The 22,977-nt window shown below is 42.9% G+C and overlaps 1 protein-coding gene across 28 annotated transcripts in view; it reads left to right on the top strand.

Moving 5' to 3' along the window:
• Positions 1–22,977, top strand: part of NRXN3 (neurexin 3) — a 1,209,742-nt gene that overhangs the window by 521,848 nt on the left and 664,917 nt on the right. For all 28 annotated transcript variants that reach the window (XM_083500839.1, XM_083500837.1, XM_083500855.1 and 25 more), the window contains 3 exons: positions 16,911–17,030; positions 21,442–21,823; positions 22,132–22,322. In XM_083500839.1, coding sequence (XP_083356965.1) covers positions 16,911–17,030; positions 21,442–21,823; positions 22,132–22,322 — 693 coding nt within the window. The remainder of the gene's footprint in view (positions 1–16,910; positions 17,031–21,441; positions 21,824–22,131; positions 22,323–22,977) is intronic.

Raw genomic sequence — 22,977 nt, 5'->3', positions numbered from 1 at the left:
GGCAAGTTCTTAATGAAATGGGAGTGCCTGATCACCTCATCTGTCTCCTGAGAAATCTCTATGTGGGACAAAAAGCTACAGTTAGAACTGGATATGGAACAACTGATTGGTTCAAAATTGGGAAAGGAGTACGAAAAGGCTGTATATTGTCTCCCTGCTTATTTAACTTATATGCAGAATTCATCATGCGAAAGGCTGGGCTGGATGAACCCCAAACCGGAATTAAGATTGCCGGAAGAAATATCAACAACCTCAGATATGCAGATGACACAACCTTGATGGCAGAAAGTGAGGAGGAATTAAAGAACCTTTTATTGAGGGTGAAAGAGGAGAGCGCAAAATATGGTCTGAAGCTCAACATAAAAAAAAACGAAGATCATGGCCACTGGTCCCATCACCTCCTGGCAAATAGAAGGGGAAGAAATGGGGGCAGTAAGAGATTTTACTTTCTTGGGCTCCATGATCACTGCAGATGGTGACAGCAGTCACAAAATTAAAAGACACCTGCTTCTTGGGAGAAAAGCAATGACAAACCTAGACAGCATCTTAAAAAGTAGAGACATCACCTTGCCAACAAAGGTCCGTATAGTAAAAGCCATGGTTTCCCCAGTAGTGATGTATGGAAGTGAGAGCTGGTCCATAAAGAAGGCTGATCACCGAAGAATTGATGCTTTTGAATTATGGTGCTGGAGGAGACTCTTGAGAGTCCCATGGACTGCAAGAAGAACAAACCTATCCATTCTTAAGGAAATCAGCCCTGAGTGCTCCCTGGAAGGACAGATCCTGAAGCTGAGGCTCCAATAATCTGGACACCTGCTAAGAAGAGAAGACTCCCTGGAAAAGACCCTGATGTTGGGAAAGATGGAGGGCACAAGGAGAAGGGGACGACAGAGGATGAGATGGTTGGATGGTGTTCTTGAAGCTACCAGCATGAGTTTGATCAAACTGCGGGAAGCAGTGGAGGACAGAAGTGCCTGGCGTGCTCTGGTCCATAGGGTCATGAAGAGTCATACACGACTAAACGACTAAACAACAACAACATAGTCCAGGCATAGGCAAACTCAGCACTCCAGATGTTTTGAGACTACAATTCCCATCACCCCTGACCACTGGTCCTGTTAGCTAGGGATGATGGGAGTTGTAGTCCCAAAACATCTGGAGGGCCGAGTTTGCCTACCCCTTCTATAGTCCTTCTGAGATTTTCAGGATACAGTTGCTACTCCATCATGATTCTACTTCTTCTTCACCCAAGGCATGGAATTGACTCTGGAATCCTATGGAACAGTGTAACTCAGATGGCTTTGAAAGGAATTTAGACAAGTTAATGGGGGTTATAAGGCAATCAGGGAAGAGTAACCATGATGGTTGTGGTGCACATGCAGCACTGAGAATCACAAATGGGGAGAGTCCTGTTGCATTCAGGTCCTGCTTCTGAGGCTTTTGCAAGCTAGAAACAGCTCTTCAGAAGGCCCCCCTTAGGTGGGCAGAACAACCAATGTGATTCTTACCTTTGTACAGTAGGCTGTATCCCATCAAAGCAAAATTCAGGGGTTTACACATACACACATCCCTCCACCTTCCATCTCTGTAAGCAAGAGGCATTATTGCATGCATGGACACATTCCAGCCAGGCAGAAGTATTGAATGAGAACATAGAGTGTATCTTGGATGTGAACAGTAGAATAAATTGCTTCATATGTTCATTTTTCCATAGATTTTTAGAGAGACTGGACAGGTATCTGTCAAGCAACCTTTTAGAGGGTGTCCTGTTTTATGGAAAGCATTTGGATGACTCAGGAAAAAGTCAGGCTGGTCCAGGGGCTGTTCCCTTGCCAGGAGTGGGCGGGGAGAGGCCCTTGGGAAATCTATGCTCTCTCTAGCCTGCTGGCCAACATGCTTCTGCTGTTTGACTTTCAGGGAATTCTCAAACAGGTGAATGTGGGATGTGGCAATTGTATGGATGTGGCCAGCTGGCCATAGGTCATGAGCCGTTGTGCAGGGAATTTCCACTGTGGCTACCACATGCCCAGTAATTGCCTGAAGCGTGGCAGAGAAGTGAAAAGAATAGAAGCATAATCGTGAAGCAGTGAGGTTTTAACTCAGAATTTGCCAGCTCTTTCAGACCTGTGGGCACATTTCATTGTGTAGAAACTGTTGCAGGCACCAAATTCATACACAATAGCCAAGCTCACACTGCAACCTATTATTCAGGCTACAATAGCATACTTATTTCAATCCTAATTTCAGCATGGAGAGGGAAACCTCAGGTTGCCAGGGAAGGCCTCTATGGGAGGAGTGTGGGAAATTGCATTCGTACCTTGTGTTTTAACCCAACTCAGGAGCTCTGAGTGCCTTATTCTGGGACAGCAATTCCTTATGTCAGCCTAATTTTGTTGTTTGGCACAGGAAAATAATGAAGTTAGGTAAAAGTGAAGGATTTTAACATTTCCTGTGTGCTCTTCCTTATTCTTTATGATGGAACAGTTGCTTCCTGTTTGCATGAACACACTCTCTTGATGCCAGCCTCTCCTGCCACCCTGCCAACACATTTGTAATAAAATAAAATAAAAAATCCAGGTCATTATAGCCTGAAACCACTTTTCACTGAAATGAATCTTGCAGCGCAATGTATAAATCTGAATTTCAAATGAGTCCACAGAAGTTGCCTTGGGTTACTTTTTTCCCCTTGACAGTCTCTAAACCTACATCGGTCCCTCGGAATGTCACTGCAGACTCTACAGATTTGTCAGCATCCTCTGCTACCCCTGGGCTGACTAATGAGGGCAGGGAATCTGCTCTAAGGGCTCTTGACAGTTAATACAAAAGCCCCATGGCAGGGCTTTCAGAGACGGAAGAGTTAAGGACAGAGGCTGATCTGGGAGGAGGGAGGCAAGCCTGGGAATGTTAGTGAGGAATACAGTGCCAAGACATTAGTGGTGGTGGTGATGGTAGTATTAAGTGGGTGGCTGAGCAGCTGTCATTTCACACCATGCTCTCAGGTGTTTCTGTGCCTCAAGTATGCTTGAGCTGCGGGTACTTTGAATGGCACGTCTCAGTGACTAAGAGTGCTTTCTGGCATCAAGTAGGCAAGAGGGCCAAGGAATGATGATGTCACTGAAGTTTGCAATGATCCAATTCAGTATACTGGTCTGTCAGCTTTCTTAAAGCATGCTGCTATTCTGAAGCAGGGCACTCTCCTACAATAGTTGTTCTCCAGTTAGGTTTTTAATGTGGTTCTGGGGAACTCCTATTGGATGCCATGGCCTTTGGCCTATATGGTGTCCCTCGGGGTTCTGCCCTGTTCCCCATGGTAGCTAACATTAATATGAAACTGTCGGGAGAGGTTGTCTGGAGTTTGGGGCTTTGGTGCCACCACTATATGGATGACACCAAACTCTGGTTTCCCCCCCTTTCCATCTAAATCTGAGGGAGCTGTTTTGGTGCTAAACCAGAGGCTGGTGTCAGTAATGGACTGGATGAAAGTGAACAAATTGAAGCGTAAACCAGGCAAGACAGAGGAGGCGCTCCTGGTCATTAAAAAGGTCAACCAAGGGATAGGGATTCAACATGTGCTGGATGGAGTTATACGCTCACTGAAGATTCAGGTTCACAGTATGGGTGTGGATTCATCCCTGAGCCTAAATGCCCAGGTTTCAGCTTTGGCTAGGAATGTGTTTGCACATTTAAAACTGGTGTGCCAGCCGAGCCCATTCCTGGGGATGTCCAATCTGGACACTTAGCTACATCCTATTGGATTACTGCCAAACACTCTGTGTCGGGCTGCCTTTGGAAAGTTCAGAAACTTAAATGGGTCCAAGATGTTGCAGCTAACTAGAGCAGGTTACATGGAGAACAGAAACCCCCTGCTACAACAGCTTCATTGGCTACTGGTCCATTTCAAAGGCTAGTTATGACCTTCAAAACGCAATATGGCTTGGGTCCAGGCTATCTGAAAGGCTGTATATTCCTATATAAGCCTGCCTGGGCTGTGAGATGCCTTGGCTCCTGTACCGGCAGAAAGTTGGAAAATGAATGAATACATACATACATACATACATACATACATACATACATACATGCAATCCTCCTTTCTGCCTCCATTAAACAGGTACATTTAAAATCAAATGAATGAACTCAGTCTTTTCTTAAGCTTCTTGCAGAGCAACAAGATAATGGGTTTTGAAAATGCTCTTTTAAAAAAAGATTTGTTTTAAAAACAGTTTGAAGAGCTAATAAAAATAACAAGAGGGAAAACATCCAGATAAGCCTGGATTGCTTCCCTAACCAAGCCAATTACTTACCAATTTTCATTTCTCCGTTTAACTTTCAAGTCTATTTGCATTTTTCTCCTGGCTTTTTTCTTCTGTGGTGCGCCATCTGTGCTCCCAAATACTACCACTTAAGAAGTATTCAACTAACTACCAGCTTTACCCATATACACATTTTCACTTCCAGTCACCCCCCCCAGTCCAAAGGCTAGTACAATGTTCTGTTGCATTTTCCTCCTTCACCCCAACTTGTTAAGCTTTCCTTTTTCTCCCTTAAGACCCTTGGCTTCATTTTCCTTTAGCAACCAGGTCCCTGGGCTGAACCTTGTGGCCAGAACAATCAGTATAACCAAAACCAAACATCTTATCAACAAAGCAGAACACAAAATGGACAAACAGTTGCAACTTTAAAGGAATTATTCCTCCTACAACCTGGAAGGCTACAACCTGAATGAATGAATTTATTATTTCAGTCACAGACCAGTTCCAGCTCACATATAATATCAAGGAAGTCATAAAACACGATAGGGATACATTTGAATTTGCAATTAGGTATAACAGGGACAATACAGATATAGCAACAGTTTAAAAATATATAAATTAAAACTTAGGGCTACAACCTGCTAGGATTTCTGTGAAATGGTTACTCCCTGATGAAAAGCTTCAGGGATGGTGAGTAGATTGCTGCTGCCCAGCCCTGATGCAATGAGTCACTTTATGACTTCATAAAGGGCTGCCAGTTCTGATGTAAGAACTTTCGTCATGTTCATTTCACAACATTCCTGAAGCTTCAGTTTGGCTTGGTCCTTACCTGTTAAGACCATGCAAAGGGAAAATCTATGCACTCACTCACTCACTCGTTAATTCGTTGCTTGTCACCCAACATTCAGCCAAAAACAAAACAAAAATAAAATATACCATACCTAATAGCATCGGGGGAAATAATATAATCATAGAATTATAGAGTTTGAACAGACCCTGAGGATCGTTTAGTCTGCAATACAGTTCCCACGCAGGGATTGAACCTGCAACCTTGACATTATCAGCACCATCCTGCAACCAACTGAGCTTTCCAGGCATCCCCTGGATTAATAGTTCATATAACAAACATCCATGGGGGGAAAACATACCAAATGCAAAATTCTAGCGAACAACATTAACAGTACTAAAATAATAAACAAAGCAATAATCTGACCAGCCCATTAGCAAATAAACAGATCCTCAACCTCCTGCTGGTCCAAAAATTGCTCTAAGAGTTGGCAGCAACAGCTGTATGTGTGCAGCTGTCATGGAAATGACCATATCCTGGAGCAGGCAACTTAGCCATCCTGAATAAAGGACTCCCCTGGTGCCTGTTTTTCCCTTGAGCACCTTTGTGCTCTTGCCTGAGAACTGCAGTGCCTAACTCAGAATGTGGGAAGCTAATGTCTTGATGAGCTCACAGCAGAGCTAAAGTTATTAAAAAGCTGAAAGCTCCCTCATCCTGGAAATACATTTCTAATTTCTCAGAACTCCATCCTCAGCCTGCTTCCAGTCGATATGTTCTCTTTAGAGAAAACAAGGCAGTATTTTCAGAGCCACGAATCAAAAGGCCAGAGTTCTCCTTCTCAAAGAGAGGGGTAGGACCTTTCGTGCTCAGTGCCCTTAGCAGATTATCTATTATTCTGTGCTTCTTTTTTCCTTCAACTATATTATTATAGGTGTGTGACTGGTTGCTATTAAAACAAAAGTTTAGGTTGCGCACATACCTGGGAGTAAGCCCTATTGGACTCGGTGCAACTTATTTCTGAGTCAACATGCATAGAATCACACTGCTAACGTACTAAATACTTGCAGAAAACAAACCACAAACTCAAAGTCCCGCCCTTACCTAACATGCCACACTCCCAACCTTCTCTCCTGCCTTTTAGACAGGGAAGAGCCCCATTCCATGTAGCAGAGAATGAGATCAGAGAGAGTGGACTTCGCCAGATCTGTCCCTTACACAAAACATTTACCAGAATGTGTGAAGAACCACACACATGGAATCTACAGGGGACTAGTTAATTCATTATACCATGACGTGCTCACATAGGAGTTGCACTTGCTCTACTCTACACAGGGGAAGTTTGAGATGGCTTGGTGACCCACAAGTTGGATGTGTGGTAGAATAACCACAGCCTCCCCCTTCATCTACTACACTAAGAGCCCACCCACACTTCTGTTTGTTCCATGATTCCTAGTCAAGAGTCTGAGAGGGTTTATTTAATTTTTTTGCATTTTGTCCCACAACTTTCTCCAGGAAACCTGTGGCTGACTGCTGATTTAGAACAAATGTCAGTCAGGTTTTCTGCAGATTGACGTTTCTTCTGATTCAACAATAAACTCTGGGTTTTCCAGGGGAAAGCAGTGGGACAAAACAACAACAACCACAACAACCTCTCAGACCCCTGACGAGAAATCATGGGGCAAATAGAATTTTGGATGGGCCATAAATTTCATTCACCAGATATGATTCAGGCAATGGGATACAAGTGCGCTGTTCTTTCCTGCCAAGCTGCGTCAGTAATTTTCATTTTCTTCCCAAATCACTTGATAGTGAAAGGCAGGTCCTTGGAGTCCATCAATCCATCTCCCTCTCTCCCACCTCTACTGCTTTCCCAATCTGGGAAATGGTGTGAAGTTGCCTGATGTAGCACCATTTCTGAAGCCCACCACTCAGTAACCTGACATCATAATGGACTGATGTCACAATCAGTTGGTTGTTGGGCTTGCAGAATTTTGCACACAGAGCTAAGCAAGCCTCCCTAAATTAGCTAGTTCTTTACCTGCCCCACATCTGACAACAGGTGGGCTTGGTTTGGCCAAGACGGCTTGGCAGACCAAATGAGAAGACCTGGTGGGCCTCACCACACCTTACAGCACCAATGGGGAAATGCCACACAACCAAATCTATGTGATGGATATAGCGATTGTCCTGGGAACCCTCTGATTTGCAACATGGGAAATAGTTTTAAGATCCTTGAATATACATGGCTGGAGCCTCTGATTTTTATACCACATGCAATGTCTCCTTGTGTTACCATTGCAAGGATATTTGATCTCTGTGCTTAGGTAACATCTTGGCAGAAGCTATTCTCCTATTATTGGCAGCTGTGGCTTTTATTTGTAAAATATTAATCAAATATATAGGAAGCTCCTCCTTGGCATAGCAGTCAGGCACCAGGATGCAGTAAAGAGAATATTTATTTTTTTTAAACTCCCTCTTAACACATTAATAGGGAAAGCTTATTAAAGAAGGGATACGAAGGGAAATTAACAAAGCAGTAGCCAGGAGCAGCAGGAGGAGATGGGATAATAAATTAAAGCACAATTAATGTTCCTGGCACTTTATAGCTCTCCTAAAAACATGCTCAATGACTTAGGGATGTGTGTGTGTGTGTGTGTGTGTGTGTGTGTGTGTGTGTGTGTGTGTAATTTTATGCGTCTATGGCTAAAGTACAATAACAGCAGATGTAAAGCTATTCCAAAGAATGTGAATGGACTGGGATTCATTTAGGCAACACTATGATCCTTAGAACATGAGTGCATGCACACATATGCACATGCACACACACAAACAGAGGCAATGGATCTATTTTCAGCTGTGCCAAACGCTCATTCTAAACTATACTGTTTTAACTTTTGGCATTTCTCCCCACTGCTTCTGTGATCTGGGCTTGTAATAATTCCACCTGCTCTTGCCAAGTTCTGTGAAGAATCTTACTTGAATGATGTTACATAAACACCATGGTGTGTGCTTTCTTGCGGCTTGAGCTAGGCCTTTGCTCCCATATTACATTATAGGATCCAGAGCCCGCAATAGACAGTGTCAACTGATATGTAATAAGATAGAACAGACTGAGTTTTCCCCCTCTACGCTTGACTCCCTAGGGAAATCACTTTTGTAAACACATCCACTAAGGCAATACTGGCAGGCACCGCATATTATCCACTATGCAAGGCTGTAGCTGGCAGTGTAAAATATGTCATGATGTATCACTGTTTAAGAGAGATTGAGCCCTTGGGGATATTTCCTAAGATTAAAGACAGGAAATGGTGAATGAATCGTATTGTTTTCCTCCACCACCCTCGCCTGGCCATGTTACCGTTCTGTTTACCAAAGAACTGCTTTCTGGCTCAAAATGCTGCCAGTGCCTTTATTTGCCATTTTGTTAGGAGGGTTGTGGTCCTCTACGAAGCTTAGGAAACATCTTAAGTTCCCCCCGTTTAGCAACATGGACTTGGATCAGGAATCATCTGCAACCACACAATAGTTAATGCATAAAGTTGCAAAGCACATGGTGTATTAAGAACAAAACTGGGTTTCGGTCATCAAGGCACAAACAGGCCATAGGGCAGTAACAAGGAACAGGGTATCAACTTGCTGGAAGCAGCACAACTTCAGCAGCCACTCTGTGCAGACGGCTCTAAGGGATCAGTCCATAGTCATGTCCTGTCTTTATGCCTGAATAATGGATTGAAAATGTGAGGAGGATGCCCCATGCCAACATTCCCATATTGAGAGGAAAGGTGTAAAGGGACTGCACATAGAAGCTTTTGTGTGATCAGAAAACCTTTGTTGTTAGGATTCCTGATTGTGAATAAGCTTCCAAACACATTTGTCAAGTTACATGCAGACGTTCCCTTAAGACCTTCCCACTTAATAAGAGAACTTGGGAGTAGAGAGTGCCATAATTTGTATGCATGGGAATATTGGGGTGGGGCCGGTGTTACTGATGTCAGGTGTAAGGTAGGGGTGTGTGTGTCTGTGAAAGCAGCATAAAAGTCAGCAGCAAGGTTTGAAACAATAATATAGCAGCAAGAGAGCAGTAGTAATAAATAATAACATGTCATGAGTGGCTGGTGGTTCTAGCTGTCAGGGCTAATTGATGGCCTAGGTCGGGGTCAGCAAACTTTTTCCGCAGGGAGCTGGTCCATTGTCCCTCAGACCTTGTGGTGGGCCGAACTATATTTTTGGGGGGAAATGAACTGATTCCCATGCCCCGCAAATAACCCAGAGATGCATTTTAAATAAAATGAGACATTCTACTCATGTAAAAACACGCTGAATCGCGGACCGTCCGTGGGCCGGATTGAGAAGACGATTGGGCCGGATCCAGCCCCCAGGCCTTAGTTTGCCTACCCATGGCCTAGGTCATGAAGCAGTAGTTCTGCTGGCAGTTATCTTTTGTTGTGCTTCCTTGTGCTACTCTTCTAATGTTTTGCTTAGAGCTCTCCAGAAATCGATCCTTGAATTTCTCAAAAGTTTTTGTACCCTGCAAAACAGTCTTGAATTTTTTTCCAGCATCAATCTGAGCGCACTCAAGAATTTCTTTAGAGATTTGTTGAGTGTGAGGTTTTGAGCTTACTTTATCATTGCGTGGCAGCCATGGGTGGTATATGTGTGTTTTTCTTCCCACTAAAAATTTCTCCAGCACATTGGTGCCTCCCTAGCTGCCTGTGCTTCTGGATATGAAAAAGCCTCCTGGGAAGTGTTACCTTGTCATGCCTTCTCCTGGGCTTTGACTGAAGTGTGGCACCTGGGAAGGCTGCAGTGTACAAACCAAGGGAGAGATGATTTGTAGAATTTAAGAAAGAACATTCACAAACATCCCTGGACTACTTCTAAAGTAAGGTAGGCATCACATACTCCATGCTGCACTCAGGATTATTTCATCAAAATGTTCTTTCCCTTGTGATGATTTCCAAAAGCAACTTCTTCTTTTTTGTTAAAAGATGGTAAAAAAAAATTGCAGGGTTTTTTTTTTTAAACTTTTTCATAGCTCTAGTTTCCTTAGCCTTTTGGCCAATCTCAGAGGCTACCCACTTAAATGCACTTGCATATGGTACTTTCATTTCTTCTGGGTACTTAGAAATGCATTCAGCAATGTTTCTGGCATTTGTCTTTCTCTATTGGTTACAGGGTGCCCTTTCTATAAAACAAAGCCATCTGCTTTGTGTCACCTACAGGGTGCAATGGTGTGATATCCTCTGAATTGCTAATGTCTACCTGGGTTAAGTCGTGTCATTTGTCATGTGCCAGAAAGAGTTATTGACAGTGGCTTAAGATGGAGGGAAGGGACAGGTAGAATTTAGATCCAATGTATGCTGTGATCTTGGCAGTAATTGTCTCTACAGAAGACTGGGAGTTGCTACGAGACTCCGAAATTACATCCACCTGTCCGCAAACCTCTTGGCCTCCATTTGAGCTGTTATCAGAGCGTGACATTCCCCCCCCCCCATCAAGCCTGATTTGATGGTTGTTAATACTTGGTGATTTGTACAAGAATACACTTAGGGGGCTGCTTCTCTGGAGCGAACATCTGGGCAATTTTTAAAATAAATTTTACAAACTTGGAACATTTAATACCATAACAAGTATTATGGTGTGGACGTGACACTGTTAAAAGTCATATGCTTATAAAACATACAATTAAATAGGCTCTTTACTGTTCACAGATGTAATTTAGGAAATCGTTTCCATTCCATTTTTCATTATTAAATCTCTAAGGGAGCTTTCAGTTGAATTTCTAGAAACAAAACATATTCTGTACCCTAAGGACTGGCAGCTTAAAATGTTTGATGTGCCTTCCCTTCGCTATTGAAAGAGACTATTAAATAAGTTGCAACAGTGGAAGCAGTACCTATGGGAAAAATAAGGGTAGATTCATAGAACTGTTCTACCCACAATCCGGTGGATTATCATTATTTTTTTTTACCTTATAGTCAGGGCTTTTTTCAGCGGAAACTCACAGGAACTCAGTTCCGGCACCTTTCAGGCGTGCACCATTGGCATTCTAAGAGAACGAGGGAGGTGTTCATGGTGAGTTCCAGGATCTCTTTTTCTAGAAAAACAGCACTGCTTATAGTAGACTGCTTTGTGCATCACATTAAGCAAAACTATGGCTTAGCATGGACACATGAGCATGTAGGGGGTTGGAGCTGCTTCACTCCTCCATTGTCATTTTGCTGCTGCATTATATGAAGCCAGACCATAGTTTGGCTTAGTATGGCGTTCAAACTTAGGCCCATGGATTATCCCTCTCCAAACTAACTACAAGCCATACACCAAGAACAAACCTTGGTTGTATGAGCAAAGCAGCCACAATCTCCTCCCTGGGAGCCTGTAAACTCATGTGTTCATGCTAAACTATTGTTTGGCTTAGTGTGATGTGCAAACCAGGCCACAGTCTGGTTTTGTGGGTGGCAATGCAGATTTGGGTCCTGACCATTCAAGACCTGAATGAGAGAATCAATGATTGATTTTGAAAAGCTGCAACCTGAATGAATACATTCTGAAGATTAGGGAATCGGTGGAGCATGAGACTCTTAATCTTAGGGCCTGATGTTAAGGCCCATGTCGGGCAAAAAGATTCCTGCATTGCAATTGGTTGGACTAGAGGACCCTTGTGGTCCTTTCCAACTCTACAGTTCTAGGATTCTGTACCTACCACCACAACGGAAAGTGAAATTTTGACCACTTAGGCTGTGGGAATCCACTATCAACTCAGCTTCAGGTGCTTACCAGCGGTGTCTTAGAGATATGGCATTTGTCACAGTCCCAATGTTCCCTCCTTACAACTGATTCCATAATATTTTCTATATGTCTGTAAATACCACTGTCATCCGTGGAGCATAGTTATGTTCATAGGAACGAATGAAGATGTTTTATACAGAGTCAGGCCATCTAGGCCAGTATTGTCTACACTGACTGACAGCTCCTCTCCAGGATTTCAGGCAGGGTTCTCTCCTAGCCATAGCTGGAAATGCTGGGGATTGAACCTGGTGCCTTCTGCATGTAACCAGAAGTTTCTGGACGACAGCTCCCATCACCCCAGACCATTGATGATGCTTGTTGGGTCTGATGGGAGTCCAGCAACACTTCTGAGGTATAGTATTTCAGTCTCACTGTAATGGGATAGCATGGTAAGTACCAGCAGTTATATTAAATGGGAATGATTCCTCCAAGGAAGGACAGCAAGACAGCACACAGGTAAGGAAAATAAGAGCAAGGCTAAGGAAAGCCATTTGAGGCCCCCTCTGTGCTCTTCCTTTGGCTGCAAGAACTCTGGTGGTAAGGAATCTCTAGAACCTGCGTATGAGCAAAACCCTGTATGTGTGTGCATGTGTATGTATTTATGTTAGTTTGGCTGGTGACAACGTACTGCGAGTTATTTGTTTCTTCTTTTCATTTCAATGCTCCTCGAGGAACTGCCTTTTCGATATTTATATTCAGTCCCATAGACTACTTCATTAACATTTATGGTAGAGTAGGCAGGCACAATAGACAGTGATATTTGCACATGAATACATGGGTGTGCATGTAGACACTCATGCACAGAGTTAGGAGACCCACATCAGGGTGCTTTCTTTGCCCCAAAACATTTAAACCAAAGAGGCCAATGAATCTTAAAACTTGTTGGTAAGATGACTGATTTCAACCTTACCATTTTTTTAAAGCTCATTCCATTTCAATTGCTTGGCACACAAATGGATAGAATGGCACATCCAATTGTGTGACTGGGAGTTTTCTGTCTGGCACACAAACAGGTGCCCCTAAGATCATTATCTTTGGGGGTAATTTATACTTCCTTTTGGTCTTATTTTCTTTTTCACCTGTCCCTTGGAACACTGCCACTATGGTACATGCTCTTCTTCTTCTTGCTTCCAGGGTAGCTCTTTGTTAACCAAACCCACACACCAAGTTTTCCGATGTGCAACAAAGCCCATTTCCCCAAGAGTGGACTTTTTTTGAGATAAGGAAAGTGGCAGGAAAATGCGGTGGAAAGAGTAGGATAACACTTACTTTAATGCAATGTCATTGATAATCACTGCAAACAAATCAGAGTGAATACTCATTAAAATGCCAACCTTCTCGAGCCTCCCTGCAAAATAAATCAGGATGAATGCTGTATACACAGGCCATGTGGAAGCATCCAGAGACATGCTTTGGTGGGATTACATTCAATAGTTACCTTTGCTAAGAACAACCAACAGGCCTGCTGTCTTTCCCTCATCTGGCTGGACAGATTCCAGGGCAGGAATCTTGGAGGCCACCCCAAAGGACATATAGTGTCCCCAAAGCTGAAAGCTCCCCTGACAACGGTAGCAGTTCCAGCCCTCACTCCAGCACCTTCGTCGTTAATCTATGGCTAAAGCACAATTCTCATTATTCTGCTTTCTGCTATATGCGAATCTTCCTGCCTCTTATTTGTACTCACTCATAAAAATTAAGTAATGAGCAACCAAAAAGAAAAAAAAGGGGGGGAAGCCTAACGACCAGCTGCCATCTCATCAAAAACATTTAAAAATAGAAAGTGTCTCCAGGAGTTCAGCTTCCTTCTAGGGCAACGCGCACCATCCCCCCCCCCTCATTATTTAATGCCAACTATCTATGAGTGGGGAAAAGGCTGCAAGGTGTTTCTTACTTTTATTTCATTTTGACAGTCCACCTGGGCTGGCTACTCCAGCCTCTTCTTCTTCTGCTTCTTCTGTTAGACTTTGTTTCCGTGGAAACAGTTGTGATGTAATGCTGAGAAAGGTGATGTTGAGCAGGAACTTACAGCAGGTGATCACAGATGAAAAACAGCTCTATCCCCCCCCCCCTCCACCCGCTGCAGATGTCTTCCAGAGAGCAAAAACAACAGCCACTAAAACAAGAGAACAACAAAGCCTGGTGATAAAGAAGAAAGTAGTGACAGATAAATCTAAAATGATTTAAAATCAGCTCTTTGCAAATAATATTCCACAAACAGCCAGAAAGCCTTTGAAGGCAGAATAATCCTTTCTCTCTTCTCCCTCACCCCAGGGCTATTAGTTTTGAATTTCTGTTGTTTGTGAATGCATTTATGCTCTAGAAAGCAACGGTAGCTGGCATATTTATTTATTTCCCCCAGTATCTTTTGAGAGCAAAACCCCTGATCCTAAAGCATGGGATTGCTGCCACACTGAAAGAAAGAACCTGGAGTCATGTGGACATGTGCAAAGGTGCAACTAGGTGCCAATGTGCTATTTATTTATTTATCCGCTGAGTGTCAGCCTGCCGTTGCTTATCAAAGTCAAAGAAGTCACACAGTTTTGTTTCCAATCAGAAAAGCAGAGCTGGCTGAACACAGAAGAATGGTTGTAAAATCTCCACATCATTCTCCTTTTTTGCTAGCTGCCACCAAGGTAAAAATTTGGCCCCAGCTGCATTACGAATGTATTTATATGGAATACCGAGAAGGAGCATAGTTTCCAAAGTATCACATCTAACAGTGGCCCGGCAAAGGATGAAAGTGGAAGCCAGATTGTGGGGTGGCCTGGATGCTGCCATGACTGGTAGTTGATTGCCCTGTCTGGGATCTTAGTGGGCTTCCTCCTCTCATGGGGGCCAGCAGGATCTTTAAAAGGGCCATTCAGATCCACCATCACTAGTTCTCACCAGCCTGAAAGTGATCTTTCCAACATGTCCCTGTGGTGGTTAGCATGGCTGCAGAGACCTCAAGAGTGGAGACCACATATAGGCACCTGGGCAGCAAATTAGTAGGCTTTGTGGCAACGTAGGGTGGTCTCAGGATTAGCCACCCATCAATAACGGCAAAACCGCTTGAACTTCTGCTTTGAGGGGGTTCACCTCTCAAGGCACGCAATGGCATGTGGCTAGAAGATCTGTGCTTCAGAGTGCTAGACTGGTTGCAGTGATAGGAGTGGCCAGTAGCGAGCTTTTGACAGCTCACCCACTCTTGTGGCAGAAATGTCATTGGGTAGGATCTAAACATAAAGGGGACCCTCAAGTAAACCAGTTCTCAGTCCAACCTGAGGTGGGCTGGGCCTGATGCCACTCACGTCAGGTTATCAGCTGGATTCCAGGAGCATAATATAGACCATGGTCCTTATGTATTGGTCAACTCCCATGGGATTCTCCAGCAGGAGTGCTGGGATGATGTAATGGGCTTCAGATTGAATATTGTAGGGGACTAGTGGATCCTGGCCCAATGCCATGCCAACCCTGCTTTCCACACTATACTCAATAAACGTTTTGGCCTGTTTTTCACCCATAGCTGTGCCCTGGGTGTTATTAATCCCCTACATGGCATGTAGGGAAGCATCCCCAATGCATTTGCCAGGTTGCTGCAGTTATGTAAGGAGCCCTGTATGCTGAAACCAATTACAAATCTTATATGTCCTTTCATAATAGAGACAACCAAACTCTGCTTGCATTCATCCCAATTGATTCCACTGACTTCAAATATTTTGCTTTGTTTGTTTTCTTGCTTGTGTGGCTTGAATTCTCACACCTGTAGTCCCAAGGGGCCTTCTTTCAAAACACATTTGCTAAATATCTACTTTTTCAAATGAAAAATGAAGGAGAAAATTTGAATTTCTTTGCCCTTAAAATGCCCAAGCCAGATCTGCTGCCTTTTTCACTGATGGCAGGATGGATTTTTATTCATGGCAGGATGCTGTTTACCCTTATCCTAACTTGCCCAATTAACCACTGAAGTAGATCCAGGACTAATGCATTTACTACATGAACGACACAATTAATTCCAAATATATTTCTATAAATGGGAGTCTTCCACTTTTCAAATCTAGGCACAGTGCCAAGAAACCATCTATCTAGAGCCACTTCTTGGTGTTTGTGTGCCAGTAAAGCTATGTTCAGTCTGCTATCCTTGATCACTTCTTGGACAGAGATGACATCTCACTCGAAGCCACCTTTAACACACAATTTACTGCAAAGTCCTGATTCAGCTTTCCATTAGAACCAGACCTTCTGCTAGCTTACTTGTAGCTTAGCCTTTTAACTTCTATTGATGCTGCTTGAGCATTATGTGCCTCATTTATATCTGTGGTCTGGGGTGTTTGATGCACCCCTTGAACCACAAGTGATTCCCTGATCTCCGTTCGACAAGGACTTCCATTTGCAAGCAATAAGCATTTATTGAGAATGGAGAGCCAGAAAGAATTGCAAGCCTGGCTTTCCTTCAGGAGCATTGTCTACCCGAGGATCTATGCTTGGTACTTCATTACACAGAAAGGAAAGCACCTAAAAAGTCCCAATTAACAAAGGAAAAGGAGGAGTTTGGACTGATTATTATGGAGATGGTAATATCTGTAGCCAGGCTGTTCAGTATAAGGGTAATGTTGGAATTGCTGAGGGCTCATATATGCTTGACCTTGTCTGGAGATGTGTTTGCAGAACTCAACCTGGTGTGTATGATCACTGGGGAAAATAAAAGAGTTGTTTACTTTCCATGGGGAATAGGTTCCTTCTCCCCTCCCCTCAAAGCAGAAACATTGTCATTTCAGTTTCCTACTGACTTATCCACTGGTTTTATGATCCTTTAGCACTGCAGTGAAGTTTGCTGGTGTAAAGTAAGAGGGGACATTTAGTCTTCCTCTGAAACTATGAGGGGCTGAGATAGGTAAGGAATATCTTAGAGAGAAGGGAATAACAATCCCCATTCAGCTTTAAGTGGGCAAGGCATGCAAATGTAATTTGTACCACCTTTTAACAAATTAGCTTTTGCACCATCATCACACCAAGATGATTTCAGTGACTTTTCCAACCAGGCAGGCTTTTACTGTGCAACAGATGTGGCCTTAAAATTTGCTTCTACTTGCCACTATCCCCAGGTAAAGGACCTGAGACGCTTTATGCTGGGCAGAAACTCAATGACAATGAATGGCACACAGTCCGTGTGGTACGTCGGGGAAAGAGTCTCAAGCTGACAGTGGATGATGATGTTGCCGAAGGTGAGTGGGTGATTTCTCGTTTTGATTGAGAAGACCTAAGTTACATAACAGTTCTGTCACTTTGCACCTTTGGCCATGCCTTACCCTTAATACTACCTGTTTCCCCAATAATTAGGACAAAGCTTGGACCCAGTAATCCTGTTCCCAGGTGGATGCCAATGTCCCTAACACTATGCTCACAGTGTAATGTGAAGCATAGGAACCCCAAATTATACAAGTAGCTTCCATGAAAAGAGGCACGTGGAACATCTGAATCACATACACTTTATTAGCTTGGTGACAGAGATGCTCACTTCTCCACCATAGTGAACAAGGTAATCAGCTTCGGTAAACATCTGAACCAAGGGCAAAGACTCAGACTAATCCCATTTAACAACAGTGGGGGCAACAGGAAAGGGTACCATGCTTCTGTGCTTATGTTTGTCATACTTCTTTGTTAGGGATGATGATGATGATGATAATTCATTATTTGTACCCCACCCATCAGAGGGGTTACAATGCAGACAGTCGTGGTTTCCTACTACTGCACCTCTTAATTTATTTGTAGTTCTGACATCCCAGACATGCCCTATTATCTTTTGTAACTGTTCTGAAGTCAGGAAGGAGGCTCAGAATTCCGTAACTATTGGATTGTGCCCCATAGAATGTTTTCCTGTCATCCAGAAAAGATTTGAAACATAAAGCGGCCAAAATCCAAGTTTGTAAGTGTGCATTTTATTAGCCTAGTGGCAGACTTAAAATTTGTGAAGAAGAGAGTTTAGAGTGAAATGGAGCAGGGGAGAGAAATATGGAATATAAATAGCCATCCTATCATTTCAAAATATTGAATTTTTGCAGGAATATCTAGTAGAAACGTAAATTACTGGCTTTACATAAGACGATCCTGTGTACCTGTTTAGGACTGCAGTCTTCTACCTCTATGTTGGAAAAGTATCAGTGCTAAGTAGGGTGCAGTTCTGAGGCACAGCCGCTTGATGGCACACACTGCCTTGCACAGCCATGCTTGCTGGGGGGGAAATGTGTGCATGGAATTTAGAGTCCATAATTGTTAGCTTTATGAACGCAAATGTGGAATCCTAAACCACTTTAAATTAATCTTACATATTGAAATATATAAGTTATTATTCATGCAAGTGAGGATATAAATAAACATCTACATGACATAGCCATGGAGGGCATCTGCATAATGATAAATAAACAGATATGCATGTGTAACAAAGCAGTGTCAAAATGGTTTCCTAAAATTTGTTGTGACCTGCTCCGGGTGAATGGTAAGTAAGAAATCCAAATAAATAAATAAATAAATAAATTTCTCCCTTGCAGAACAGTGTGGATAATATTTTGCTAGGGGAGTGGGGGGGGGGAAAGAAATATTATTGGGGGTGGGCTTATCCTGTGAAAGTTTGGCTCTGCTCTAGCATCCAACAATGAAGCCGTATAGTTTTGTGAGTGTGTGTGTTTGTGTGAATACTGTTGAAGTAATTTAATTAGAGCTTTTCTAGAAGCAAATAATTAAAGACCAGCATAGAGACATGCTATGCCCAAACTGAGAGGTAATTTGCCATCTGAAGTTAATGAGGCTGCTTTATCCATTTGCTTTCTTCTCCCTTACCCCCTGCCACATCACTGAGCAGGGCCAAATGATAACCAAAATAACATCAGACAGTAGGGTAAAGCTATTTCTGCTTGCGAAAAGCAGCAGGATGACTCTCGAGCACATTATCATTCTTATGACTTCGTCATCACATTTCTTTCCTCCCTCCCTCCCTCTCTTCATCCCCTTGCCCTTGATAATTTAATTGACAATCCTCAGACTGGGAAGCAGGGAAATTTATTTCTAAAGTGTTTTTGAATTGCTTGCATCTGTAAGATCTGATTCTATACAGCAGAGGCATGTCCAACTTTCAAGACACTGTGATCTACACCCACTATAAAAAAAAAACTGACAGTGATCTACCCATGAGATTGACCAAAGTTGTAAAGTTTTTGAGCTTTTTTTTAGGGAGCCAAAGTTGTTTTGGGGTGGTGGTGGTCAGGGTCCCCCAAGTGACCACAAACCACGATCTACTACGGACCCCCACTATTGATCAGTAGATAGTGATCGACCTGTTGGACACCCCTGCTATACAGCAATAAGTTACTTTAAGTTAGGGTGAGTTTTGTAGGGAGTAGGCAGTCCCAGGGAACTCTTGATCCCTGTCCTTCACTTCAGCGTGGAGCATGGCACATTCCAAAATGTTAGACGGGTCTTTGGAGAAGTCTGTAACATGGAAGACCATTCATTCATATCCCACCATTCCAGGAGCTGCACATCCTATTTTGCCTCCCAAAAGGAAAACAGGATGTGCCACCCTGCTGCCTCTGCCTCCCAATTTCAAGTGAGATCACACTGAAATTGTGCAAGACTTCACATGACTTTGGGCAGTGGTGGAGGTGGCAGGGCAGGCAAGGTATCTGCCAGGGTGCTGCCTTAGGGGTTTCTGCTGCCTGAGGCAATTCCCTCACCCCACCTAATGGATGTGCTTGCCCTGCACCCTTCCTCCAAGGAGAAAAATGGGCTAAATTTTATACTCTCAACAAACCTGTAAGGCGGGCTGAGAAGTAAGTCCTTTTCAGGCATTCAGGTTGAACCCATGAAGGGACCAGCAGGAATGTATGTGGCAAGTCCTGCTCCCTTTATGATGATGCACTCCCTGGCCAAAGATGTGATTGGCCTGTGCTTGAAGGGGGCTGCCTCAATTGCACATAACGTCATTCTGGGTTCCTGTCCCTGAAAAAACCAATTCCTTCAGATTAATGCCAGTTATGCCAGACATCAGTGGGAATGAGGCTTGCTTCACGCTGTCCTGCTTACCCCATCATTCATTCAGATTAAACACCCGAACAGCATTGTAGTGGCTGGCCCAAGGAGCTGTGTGGAGATATGAGCCTAGCCCTACTTTCCCAAAATCCACCAACCAGCTGCTAATCCATTCCATTCCTTATCTTCCCTTTGCTTACTGACTCCCCAAAGTCTTGTATTCCATATCTCTTAGTAGCTCAATGTTTGCCCAGCAAGCAACAGTTTGGCAGCTGAAAAATGTCCTTTACAGTCCCGAGTTCAGTCTCTCAGTTGTAGTTGGGAGACATGCCTTAAAGAGAAAGAAACACCCAACCACCCATTCAAGTTCTGCGCTGGTCAAGCTAACTGAACCAGACCATTATGAGCCCAATCTGTAAAGCAGGTACACTTAGCAGAGCAAAAACTTCCAGCCTTGAGTCCTTGATCAGATGGTACACTAAGCCAAACCTTGATTCAACAATAATAAGAACCAGGAAGGAACGAAGTGGTGCTAGACTTTCCTGTGGAACACAGGTATTAGCCTTCCCATACAATGCCATGGGCTTATATTATTACTATATATTATTGGGAGTTAAGGTATGCTGTTTTTAAAAGCGCGATAACATCACACAGCATACAGTGTAGCACTTCAGCTCAAGTAATAAATAGTGGACTGTGATGGCAAAACAGACAAAGGTTTTTCCGATGCAAATTTCAAGAATTGGCTGAGCTGTCATTAAGGACATGTCATTTCTAAAGGATTAAAGGAGTATTGTTGGATATTTGTGGAGGTTAATGTAAATGCAGGAGCACATTATAGATTGGGCCATTCACCACACAAAACATTTTAATTTGTAAATTTGATTTTTTTATGCTTATTAAAAATAGTGGCTTTCTGGTTCTGGTAGTTACAGCAGGTGATAGATCTATGGAGTGCTGATGAAATTCCATTGCACTTTTAAGCTTGCCCAGGCTTTCATTGAGGTTATCTCTATAACAAGCCCTTGGAGACTTATTTCTAACCCTGTTTGGGCTATGTGGAATAGGCAACCCAGTACTCAGGTCTTTCATCCAGTTTGCAAAACTTTTTCCCCACCAAGAGTAAAGGGAAAGAAGATCATTGGCAGCAGTAACATGCACACTACATTATAACTTATTTCCTCCCCTTTAAAAGTATTTATATAGCATCTAATAATTTCTTTAAAATCTCTTAAGTGGTGTGCAGTACAAAACAAAGAATATAATTAAAGCAAAAATACCTCATAAAACTAATAAAGCATTAATATAAGAGCACATGGAAGCATAAAAAAACCACATTAAACACAAATTCAGGGAGCTGAAACACATAAAGCCAGGTCTGATCTTATGTGTTAGGGAAAACCTGGAGAAAAAAAATATATCATTTCAAGATGCCTGCTTCATGTATGGAAAAGGGAAGGACATTCCATAGTACAGAGGCGAGAGCAGAAAAAGGTCATTAGTATTGCAAATCTTAAACAAGAGTAATACTTGGAGGCAGGCCTCATGTTACCAGTCCTATTAGCTGCAGAACTTTTTTTTCAGCTTTATTTACTGTTTTCTGATCCTCAGGTACTATGGTTGGTGACCACACCCGTTTGGAATTCCACAATATTGAGACTGGGATAATGACAGAGAAGCGTTATATCTCTGTCATTCCCTCCAGCTTCATTGGCCACCTCCAGAGCCTCATGTTCAATGGCCTTCTCTACATCGACTTGTGCAAGAATGGTGACATTGATTACTGTGAACTGAAAGCCCGCTTTGGGCTGCGCAACATCATTGCGGACCCTGTCACCTTCAAGACCAAGAGCAGCTACTTGAGCTTGGCAACTTTGCAGGCCTACACCTCCATGCACCTCTTCTTCCAGTTCAAGACAACCTCTGCTGATGGCTTCATCCTTTTCAACAGTGGTGATGGAAATGATTTCATTGCAGTTGAGCTGGTCAAGGGGTAAGTAAGATATTATGTTGTCTCTGGGAGTAGGTTGGTCAATCCATGTAGGCAATTGTGCCGTCACAATGACTATAAATTCATATTCTTCTTTCTCCTGGGAAGGTAAGTTGGATAAAATATGACCTGTTCTGATGAAGCTTCTTATTCTGCTCTTTGACGATGGACAACTCATTAAGACCATCTGGAATTTGGGTTAGAAAATTAGAGCAGACTGTTGCAGATGTTTTGAATCTTTTTTGTGTCTTAGCCATTAATTCATTTTCATTCTGGGCTTTCTTCTGAGTAGGCACTTGTGTCATTTGCAGGTATATACACTACGTGTTTGACCTTGGGAATGGACCTAATGTCATCAAAGGCAATAGTGACCGGCCTTTGAATGACAACCAGTGGCACAATGTAGTCATCTCCCGAGACAACAGCAACACCCACAGCCTAAAAGTGGACACCAGGGTTGTTACTCAGGTCATCAATGGTGCCAAAAACCTTGACCTTAAGGGTAAGTAACTGGATCTTACCAGATCAGGTAAAATATATTCTTTGTAGTCATGATGCACCATTTTGCACTAGGTTTAATCCTTGGCAATTCCAGACAAAAACAAATTAGGTGGTAGGTCTTGGAGAGACCTCCCACATTTAAAAGCCAGGTGCTATTTGGAATGGACAGTACTTTGCATATTCATTTCTTATCAATGTATTTTGATAAGGTTTTTTTTTGAGATGAGAACCGCATCCGAACCTTGCCTTGTGCACTGTGAAACTTGGAGGGCAGCTAAATTCTTATCTGCATATTGGTCCAAGAGGTGCAGACTAGGTTAGTTCCTACTGGAATTCTCAAAGAAGAAATTCCTCAAGAAGACACACACACACACACACACACACACACACACACACACACAATTTCATACCACACAGCGCTCTACACATACAGTACTAGTAGGTATGCAGTTTTCTGAAAAGAATCGTTTTTGAGTTTATCCACATGGATTTTTTCTTCTTCTAATTTTCATCTCATTTCTTGATCTAAATGAGAAGCAAGGTTTTTTGTGTTCCGCTAAAGCTACAAACAGTTACCATATATTGTACACATTATATGTACAATATAATGTACATATACACTCCAGGTTACCCAAAGTAACCAGCACATAAATCTC

The sequence above is a fragment of the Podarcis liolepis genome (genome assembly GCF_965112155.1).
Source record: "Podarcis liolepis genome assembly, chromosome: 1".
In the NCBI taxonomy this organism is placed as follows: domain Eukaryota; kingdom Metazoa; phylum Chordata; class Lepidosauria; order Squamata; family Lacertidae; genus Podarcis; species Podarcis liolepis.
Note: the sequence above shows the minus strand (reverse complement) of the source record. Positions and strands in the feature narration are given on the sequence as shown.